Below are 10178 nucleotides of genomic sequence, written 5' to 3' on the forward strand. Positions count from 1 at the left end.
AAAATGGTGTCTGTAGTTCCTGTTTATTTCAGGGTCGGTACTTGGTGCTTCTTTGGGTGAGAATCCAGTTGATGTAGGCATGTTCCAAAACGACGTGTTTATGTGCAGATGGGTTAAACACAGAGTTCACTGTTAAAACTATTGTTTGTTGAGGTAAGAACTAGTTCTTTACAACTTTGGCTATTTTGTAGAGTGAGTCTGGAAATGACACTCAATATTCCTGATGTGAAATGAGAACCTTAAATGCGCAGCCTTTACTTGTGTGGCTTGAGCAGTATGTCTCTAAAGGGTGAAGAACAAATGAAGCTGTTAATACCTCCCACTTTTAAGGATAGCAGCTAGATTTAAGGACAAAGTTGTTCCTCTGCATCCAAAAACCATGGAAGAACTGGGAAGTAATAGGTAGCGTAGAAAGGAGTGGTATGTGGGTGGGAGCTACTTAACCAGTGAACTTCCTACTCCTCCTCTTCCTTCCTTTCCCCCTCCCCACAGTACACTTCAGGTACAAACCTTATGTTTCCTAGGTGCTTTATCCACCGAGACTGATTCTGTTTACTAAAATAGGAATTTTTCTGTTATTCATCAGAAGTAGTAACACTGACTCTTGTTTTGGGTTTGCTTTTTCAGACCTCCTTCTGGATGACCAATGTGTATTATAACCGATTATATCGGAAACTAAGTCTCCAACTTCCCATGCATTCCAGCTGGTAGCAACGCTTATAATGCAAAAAAATCACAATTCAGGATCACACAAACATTACTCTTAAAACTTTCTAGATGATTGTAGTTGCTTTGGTTGTGTTCTATGCTAGCAGAAGCCTTTTTCAAGGTTTACTGTTGACTCTAGAGCACCACATTCCCCGCTTACTGGGAGCCTTGGGGGCTAGCAATATGGGAAACTCATGTGTTTGCCGCGATGACAGTGGAGCAGAAGACAACGTGGAATCTCAGAGTCGGCAAACAGAGAACAGTAGAGTACATGTACCTGAAGCAAGAAGCCACCCAAGGGACCCTGTCCGTCCGCCCAGGAGGGGTCGAGGGCCTCACGAACCAAGAAGGAAAAAACAGAATGTGGATGGGCTAGTACTTGACACACTGGCTGTAATTCGGACGTTAGTAGATAAGTAAGTACCTCCTCAAGGAATAATTCAACATGAATGAAAGTGTTCTTGTCTTCTCTCAAACTGTGACTCCATCCTCTCACCGATCTACACCTGACCCTCCCTGAAGCAGCCACGTGTTTCCATCTGGAAGCTTAGGAGAGGAGCACGTTTCCTAGGTAATAGAAGTAGCTCCTGAGTGCCCAGGTACAGATTCTTCCAGGAGCTGAGGAGTTTTCTCACGGTTCCTGTATGGGCCTACACTCAGGTGGGATGAGGAGTGTGCTCAGTATTTCTTACCTGGCATAGATATACAGCTTAGGAAGCAACAAACACTCCAGAGTTTGGGAGCTTCCATCCTAAAAATTGGTTGTTGTGCAAGATTTCTGTTTTCAGGCTATATTTAATTCCTTGGAAATGGTTAAGCAAAACTGAGAGCTTTGATCTTTGTTAGCTTGTATAAACAGACTGAGGTTTTCTTTCCAGTTATAAGTCTGACTACTTTTTAAAGACCGCATGTTGTGGCTGTTCGACTCATGATCCCAGTATTGCATTCCTTGCATGCTCAAAGCATCCATTAAGGGTGTGGGGGATATTTATGGATTCATCCTTTTTTTTTTTTTTTTTTTGGTTTTGTGTTGTTTTCTACAAAGCTTTAAAAGGACCTTAAAAATGATGGGTTAAGTTAACTCATCACCTTTTGCATTAGGTGCAGGCTAGGAATTGGAAAGGCCAAAACAGAAGGAAAAACACTGTTGTAGCTTCACAGCTGGGGTTTAAGGTGGATGAGGCTCAGGATAAGTGAGCCTTGATTCATATACCTGCATTGTTACTCTGGAATGTGCCTGCAGAGGAGGAGAGTTTGCCTTCCTGCTGTAAAATGCTTGAAATGGAAATACCAGGACACATTTTTTTTTCCCCCCGAACATCTAAATCTAAGAGGTTATTTAACAGGTTTTATTTTGTGGTCTGTGTTCAAATCATTCAGTTAAAATCATGGCCAATTTTTTTGAAAGTCTCTCCCTAATCTCACATGCCTTCCCCTTTCCCCTAAGTTCAGCTCCTTCAGCTGTTTCACAATGCTTTTGTGCATAGTTGTTTCTGTTCCTGTGGGTCTTGCAATCAGTTTTGTAATCTTGTAAGCGCTTTCCTATGCTACTGAGGGACAATAACCATAGTTATTTCGCTGATCCTGGAGTCCTGTTTCTGACAAATTCCTGAAGCTACTGTTTTTTTGTTTTTTCTTATACAGACTCCAGTGAAATACTTTCTTAGACTCACATAGTCACATAGATTGGAAGGGGGACCTCTTGATGTTCATCCACTCCAGCCTCCTGCTTAAAACCCACGTCTAGTGGGAGCGGGTGGCTCAGGGTCTTATCCAGTCAAGTGTTGAACATCTTCAGAATATAGAGATTCTCTACCTCTTTGGGTCCCTGGTCCAGTGTTTGACCACCCCCATGGTTTAAATAAGTAAATATTTTTAAAAGTTGGAATTTCCCATGTTCCAACACATCCCTGTTGCCTCTTGTCCTGTTGCTGTGCACCTCTGAGAAGAGCCTGACTCTGTCCTCTCTGCTCTTTCCCATTACATAGTTGCAGACAGCAATATGATTTCTCCTCCTTTCCACTACCCCCCCTTAAGGATGAACAAACCTGTTTCTCTCAGCTGCTGCTTGTATGTCATGTCCTCCAGCCCTCAACCATTTTGGAAGCCCTTTCCTAGACACATTCCCTTATAGCAATGTCTTTCTTGTCCTGGGGAGCCCAAAAGTGGTACTGGTATACTGGTTTCACTTGTTTAATATTAAGGCAGTTGGTAAGACACAGCCGGTTTTATAACACAGCTAAATATTACAAGTTCTTGCAGATAAGACAAAGACCTATGGCTATGAATAATGGAGGGGCCTGTTCACGAGGCAAACTATCTAAATGTGTCTGAAAAAAGTTTAAGGAGCCTTTCTGCTAGACTTGAAGCTAATGATAGCCCTTTTTAGATTAATAGGAGTGCTCACTTGGAGGAAAAAAAAAAAAAATCATGTCTGGAAATTTTGGGTTTCAGTGTAAGTGAGAGACTGTAGGAATAAGTATGTTCCATTATCACCTGTTCCTCCTAGAGCCTGATTTTTCAGTTTTGAAAACACCACAACTGAGAGAAATGGTAGGGAAGCTGACAAATCTCTTTTCATGTCAAAAAATGTGTAAGAATAAAGTCAAACTAAAATGCAACCATGTAAGTAACAGGAGGTTGGAAATATGGGCTTCAGTGTGATAGTACATCCTTAAAGAGCAAAAGATAGCAGTCTGAAGAATGGAAGGCAAAGCCTGTTTTCTGACAATTTTTTTCCAAACTCTATACTGAAAGTTAATACATGGGAACACTCTGACATGAATTGTAAATTAAGATGTTATACTGTGATCTGCAATGAGCAGTTGCTTTCCCTGTTTGCTATTTTTTTGGGTTTTCTTGTTTGGGGCTTTTTTGTTTCATCAAAATCTCAAAGTTCAGACCTAAAACGTATCTGACAACTGCTTTTTTTCTCTCATATCTAGAGATACCTCCTTTCTAGAAGGAAAGGAGTTAAGTTTCATTTCCTAGCCTCAGAAGGATAAGTACTAATTTTTGGAGTTTATATGAAGTGCTGCTTTGCAAATTAAGAAATTAGCAAAATGACTGTTTGTTTCCAAATGAGTAAGGTGTGTGCTGGAGGGGATGTTTGGAAATTAAGTGGTTAAAACGGCAAATCAGTGGGACAGGATTTTGCTCGGTGCCAGTACTGCTAACATCTGCCACCCATGACAGAATCAGAAATCTTGCTGATAAAAATTTCATCCTTTTTTATCATAGCCTTTACTTGTATTTACGGGGGTTTTTTTCTTCTTTCTTTGAGTCTTTACATCCTTTCTCTTGAGGTAATTCTGCTTGCAGTATCACACTTCTTTTTCCTGCTGGGGAGGTTAGTTTCCAGAAGAAAGGCAAAGAGATGCTTGGAGGGGAAAAAAAACCCCAACTATTTGTTTCAAATGTTACGGCAATATAAAAATGGGTTGAACTTCACTTTAGCATTTTCTTGTGGAAATATTTAAGAATGTGTTAATTTTTTTTTAAGAAAAGCATGTATTTACATTGTATATTTTTAGTGAAAACTGAGGGTTTTCTCTTCTTTTGTAATTAATCCCTCCAAAGTAGGTAGTTCTATTATCTGCATGATTAATCTGTATTGAAATTTTCTAAAATTCATCTGTATTTCACATTTCATTTCAGAGCTGTGTGATAGGAATTGAGTGTGGAATGTATCATTCTAAGCCTGGGGTTAGTTCGCAGTGCCTAAGTAGCACTGAATAAAGCGTTTAGGACATGCTGCTGCATAAGCTTTTTCTGGACCTGGAGGTGCTTACTGAGTAGGATTTTGAGATCTTGCTTTAGGTACTTTCAATGGCAGTGCCTGCTCAGATAAACACACCTGGCCATAGCTGCTTATCCTTGCTCCAGCAAACCAGACTGAGGAACTGATCTAATTGAACTTTTTGATTTTCATGTCGGAAAGGGGATTGGATTAAATATCTTCTGTTAAACTGCCTTAACTATTTCTTACAGCTCTTGTTAATGAATTTGAAGTCTATGATGCTGTTAGGTGGCTTGCCTTTCAGTTTTGTGGTTGTTTTTTTTTTTTTAATATTTATATATTTAGCAGAGAATTTCTGGAAAAAAATCATGTTTAAGCTATGTCCCTTGTGCACTGCTCTTGGTTCACTTCATGACCTCTGACCATGTCTCTTGTTACGTACTCCGAGGAGCCCTGCTAATGAATAGCACTAAGCCTGAGCCTTACGTTCAGCTTTTAGATGTGCAGATATGGATCACAATTTCATTTATCAGCTATAGTAGATATGCAGATGTTGACTTTGAGCCAGAGGAAGGCTTAAATCCCATCTGTGTTTCAGATCTGAAAATGGCATTAGCAGTCTGCAGCCTATGTAACTTCCTTTTGTTAAATACTTACTGGATTCATTTTCAGACTGTGTATTATCATTTTATTCAGTGTATTATGTTGATGATTGCGCATAAATTTTGACCTCTGCAATATCTCTTTCAGTGACCAGGAGCCTCCTTATTCAATGATCACGTTGCATGAAATGGCAGAAACAGGTATCGAGGCACCGTGTTGGGCATTTCAGTTGTGTAGCAGTATGTGTTTTGACTTGCTGTAGCTCTAGGGATGTGGGTTCCAAAATGTAGTTCTGCCCTTCAGAAGCTTCACTGAGCTCATTGCGTTTGCCTGAGTTTTTTTGAACTCCGTTAAACTTCCCACGTGAACTCTCCAGAAGCAGCCAACGGATGGCCACAAACACATTGTAATGGCATTAAACCGTAAGCCACAAAGAATGTCTGTTTGCAGTAAGGCAGAAACAACCCATATATGTATGTAGACATGGTTTAAACTCACGTGCTCCAGTGTTGGCAAATAGTACATACTTTTTGTTTTGGGTTTTGCTGTCCTTAGACCTCTGCTTTATTGATGTTGTTGTTCCAACCCTGCCCGTAAGTACTCCTGCAAGATGAGCCGTGTTTGTGCAAGGGCTGTTTTATCTTTGTTACAGTAGGAGAAATTCTCCCAGCTCAAGACCTCCACCAGATTTCTGATTAGATGAATTTTTCTCTCTCTTGGTACTGGTCTTAAGAAGTGTATTTCTATATCAAAATAAATTAATCAACCTGATTAGATATTACAGCAATTCAGTAAAATGTTTTTCAGGGGAATGTGCTAACAAAACTCAAACCCTACTGTGTTACTTATATTTACTTGTCATTGTTGAAGGGAGCGCTAAGTCCCTTCAACCTCACTCGCTTGTATGCAAATTCAGGCTCTGTCTTTATTTTCACTTCTGAGGGAACTACTTTCTTGTAAATCCAAATCTGTTAACTTTATTAGTAGTTTAACATCTTCTATGTGGATTGTTGTTTACTTGCAAGTAGAAGCCCTTGTCTACTCATTAAACAGTGAGAGGTGTTCCTTATGAAAGCAAATTTTCTTCAGGCCACCAGGCATGGGACAAGCTAATGCAGTTCCTCTGAGGCCCATGTTACTTGAGGGAACTCAAGAAGAGTGCTCTGATTCTGGCCAGAAGAAATATTTCTGCAGTGTCATCGTGGATGCAGCATTTAACACTTAAGAGTTGACATTGGAGACTGAACTCTTGAGTATCACACTGAAACAAAGTGCTTGTCCATACTGGTCATGAGTGTTCCTTCCTAATACTAGTTGGAACTGGGATGCTCTGGCCTGGGCAAGACTGTTCTCCAAAGAATAGAGGTGTTCACTATGATCCAAGCTGCTGTAAGCTTTTTTCCCTCCTTGAATTTAAACTTCTGAACAACTGCAAACTAAGACGTTGATGTAAAAAGTAAAGTTTTTTTTTTCTTCTTCCTAGTGTCTGTAAACTCACTGGGTAATTTTGAGGATTTTTCGATTTACATTTATGGACGTATTTTGAATACTTTAGAATTGCAGTGTTAATTCTGAGCGTTACTTCTGTTTTGTGGTTTACAGATGAAGGCTGGTTGGAAGTTGTCCAATCTTTAATTAGAGTTATTCCATTAGAAGATCCCCTGGGACCAGCTGTTATAACGCTACTACTTGATGAATGTCCACTGCCAACAAAAGTGAGTCTAAAGCGTATGTATTTATCTGTGGCTGAATTTCAGTTATTTGTGGTTGCCACACCCATGATAGCTTCTGGGTGGGTTTCACCAGCGATGCAAGACTCTGTTAGCTGTTCAGAAAATGGGTGTAACTTGCAACTTTGAGTAATTTGTGATGACTTGGTATCTAATTGTAACTTAATGCTAGAAGCACTGTAGGGGGGGAAAAAAAAGACAGGAAAAAAGTCCCTGGAGAAGAACAAGAGGCCTTTGGACTTTAGCTGCTTTTCTGTCCTCTCCCGCCATGTGGTACATACGTGCTGTGCAGTGAGTGTGTACAGATGCTGCAAAAGCAGTACAAGTTCTGCTGGTTTGTTCTCAAGTTCTGAAAACTGTGCATTTACAAGTCACTATTGAATTTGTTCCTGCCCTATGTGTAAGGAATGCAACAAAGTGGGTGTGTTAAGTTAAACAAATGACATTTTTTTTAAACTATGAAATATCTAGTTTTGGCAAATTTGAATACTTTTTTTTTTTTTACTAATCTGTTTTTTGGATGGAAAGATGACCTGAGGTGTTCATACTGTGTTGGTACAGGTGTTTTAGTGAGATCCTCAAGTGCTTCAAGATGCTAACCATTGTTGAATCCCTTTAAACATGATGATTGTACAGAGAATTTGTCTTTCTTTAAATGCTTGTCATAATCTCATTTCATCAGAAATTGATGATGACATCATTGCAGCTTTCATTTATCAATCTACTTCTTATGCTGCCAATTTTAGTTTTCAATTTGTGTTGTTAGGGATGTAAAAAGCTGGTAGCTTTTTGTCTTGCGTAAATGCATGAGTAGCTGGAGAGCTAGTCAAGCTCTCTAACTACCCAAAGTGGGTTTTTTTTCCTCTAGGCTATTGATTAAAGTCATCTGAGACTTTTGAACAAGTTAAATGTTGTATGATGGCTGTCACATAGACTGCAAAATGGTTTTGAATGCAAAGCTATGACTAGAAATTTTGCCTGCTTTGAAAAAGAAATCAGGAAATGGAGACCACTGTGAATGCGCCATATGAAGAGTGATTTTGTATTTTTTGCTCGGCTATACAATGTACTTGGCAATCAAATGATTTGTTTTTCAAAAGCCACATAACTTTTATTTAGGTACTTTAATTTTAAGGAGTTAGCTATGAAATAGTTGACCTTAACAAAACAAAAGGAATAAGGTGCCTGTTTCTGGGGTGCACAGAGGGTTTTCTCCTGTGCAATCCTTTTACGGCAGAAGGAGATGCAGTTGTGGGATCTGCTCATCACATGCAGCCTAGTAAAGTGTTTGCTGCTGTTCATTTTCTTTATTTTCAGGAGAAGTTTAAGTTTTTGGTCTTACGGGTTTTAAGTCAGTGCCCCACTTCCGTGACAGCTGGAGAACAGCAGCAGGCTGTATTTCATTTTCTGTTATTATAGGCTATAAAGTCCATAAAGTTAAAATGGCAGTGCAGTAAACTGTTTATTCTATAAAGTCTTTATTTAACTCAAAATAGTTGATCTCTCTGACAGTTCTAATAATGGCTAAAAGCAGTATCAGAGTATGTCAAGAGTCTAATTTTAGTGAGGCTCTTCCATCCCAAGTCTGTGGCTCAGTCATCCTTTCTTCTTTCTCTATTCTTTCCACTTAGCATCAGTCCTGTTCATCAGTTCTGTTTGTGTGGCTTTTCTTTTGGCAACATAACTAGTTCTCAGTGTTATCTCTGTACAGACCTCAGACTCTAGCACAGTAAACTGATTTGAGTGTGGCCCAGAATACGGTTCAAAAAAACATATATATTCAACTGAGCAGTACTCATTTTTTCTCCAAATGGCCTGCTGATGACTTCAATATGAGGAGTTCTTCTATTTTAATTAGATTCTAGCCTGAGATTATGCAGTTTCAATCTGAATCAGCTGAAACTTTCATGAAGTCTGGAAAGTTGAGGCGGATTTGGAACTTTGTGGGGTGGGGTTCTCCCTGTGGGATAATTTGTTCTGGCTTTAGGTTAACCCCTAACTACTCTGAAAATGAAGGGTATGCTCTAGATCTATCTTGAATTTTATCCATACCATATTGCCTGAATGAAGCGAGTCAAAGCATGGCACTTTAGATTTATTACCCTCATTGGTTACTTCCCAAATTAGTGTGACTACAGAAAGCCATTTATGCTCTCAAGAGTATCATTTATGACGTCCTGTAAAGCTGACGGCATCCTAAATTTATGATGGGGATGTGGGCTCTTTTTTTTGGGGCATGTCTCTTTAATTCTGAATTTTAAGGTCTAAAACAGCCCTTTGCTTTTGGGAAGGGTGTGAGTTTAAGGACACTGGGAACAGATTAGATGGCAGTAGTGCCATATGTGCCAGTTGGTATTGTTTGCCTTTGTCTACTATTCTAGTTCCTGTTGCTATAGGTAGCTCACTTTTGTATGTCCAGAGGTGTCTGAGTTGTTGATCACAACAATGACCAACAATCTGGTGGTAATTTTAAAGTTACAGCTCTTGGGTACGTTGAACTTCTCTTCCCATCTGTTCTTTATTATCTTGGAAGATCACCATCCCATGCTGTCTGTAATATGATGCTGACTTTAGTAATATAGTGTAAAAATAATTTGTTGTACTACATTGAGTTGGGGGGGGGAAACTGTATCTGTCAGTAATGTTGAAGAGATTTCTGATTTTTCTTTTTCAGGATGCATTACAAAAGCTAACTGAAATATTAAACTTAAGTGGAGCTGCTGCTTGCCAGGATGCTTGTCACCCTGCCAAACACCGGAATACAACTGCAGTACTGGGCTGCTTAGCAGAGAAGTTAGCAGGTAAAGCCGCAGGATTCTTCTGAAAGCTTGCATTTGGCTCACTGAAGCACCTTCTGCTTTAGCGCCCACAACGCAGACTAGTTCAGAAATGTTTTCTTAGAACTGAATAATGTTCTGCATCGAGGGGAGACCTTGTGTGACAGAATCTACTGCTTGATTAAAGTGTTGAACACTCACTAGCTTGGGTCTGAATGAGCCATTCACAATCCCAGATACTTAAAAAGATCAAATCCTTCTGATGTGTGGTTAGTGATTGTGGATCGATGTTTGCTTATGGTCTGTTGCCTTAGCACTGGTAATCAGTCTTTTCTGTAGACCTACTCTGGCTGTGTGTGAATTTCTGAGAACACATAGTTCTTTAGCCAGTAGGCAGGAGTATCGAATTAGTCTTGGAGGCTGTATAGAAACAAAAAAGAAAGATGGTCTTTCCGCTAAACATGTATTGTTCTATTGTAGTTAGCTGAAAAGATTCTCTCTTCTGTGTTACTTAAAAGAAAATTGCTGGGATTCTGTTTTAAGGTGACTTTTCGTCTAGAACTTTTTATTCCCTGTCACTTCTAGTACACTGCTGGAAACTGATGATTAAGTTTCCTTCCT

The 10178-nt window shown here is 39.5% G+C and overlaps 1 protein-coding gene across 1 annotated transcript in view; it reads left to right on the top strand.

Moving 5' to 3' along the window:
- Positions 1-777: 777 nt before the first annotated feature.
- RSPRY1 (ring finger and SPRY domain containing 1) overlaps positions 778-10178 on the top strand; it is a gene marked incomplete at its 3' end in the record, with an annotated part of 13890 nt that continues 4489 nt past the window's right edge. The window contains exons 1-4 of the mRNA XM_009587434.1: positions 778-1124; positions 5198-5250; positions 6653-6765; positions 9455-9581. Of these exons, the coding sequence (XP_009585729.1) occupies positions 778-1124; positions 5198-5250; positions 6653-6765; positions 9455-9581 (640 nt within the window). The remainder of the gene's footprint in view (positions 1125-5197; positions 5251-6652; positions 6766-9454; positions 9582-10178) is intronic.

The sequence above is a fragment of the Fulmarus glacialis genome, unplaced genomic scaffold, assembly GCF_000690835.1.
Source record: "Fulmarus glacialis isolate BGI_N327 unplaced genomic scaffold, ASM69083v1 scaffold9801, whole genome shotgun sequence".
NCBI lineage: Eukaryota > Metazoa > Chordata > Aves > Procellariiformes > Procellariidae > Fulmarus > Fulmarus glacialis.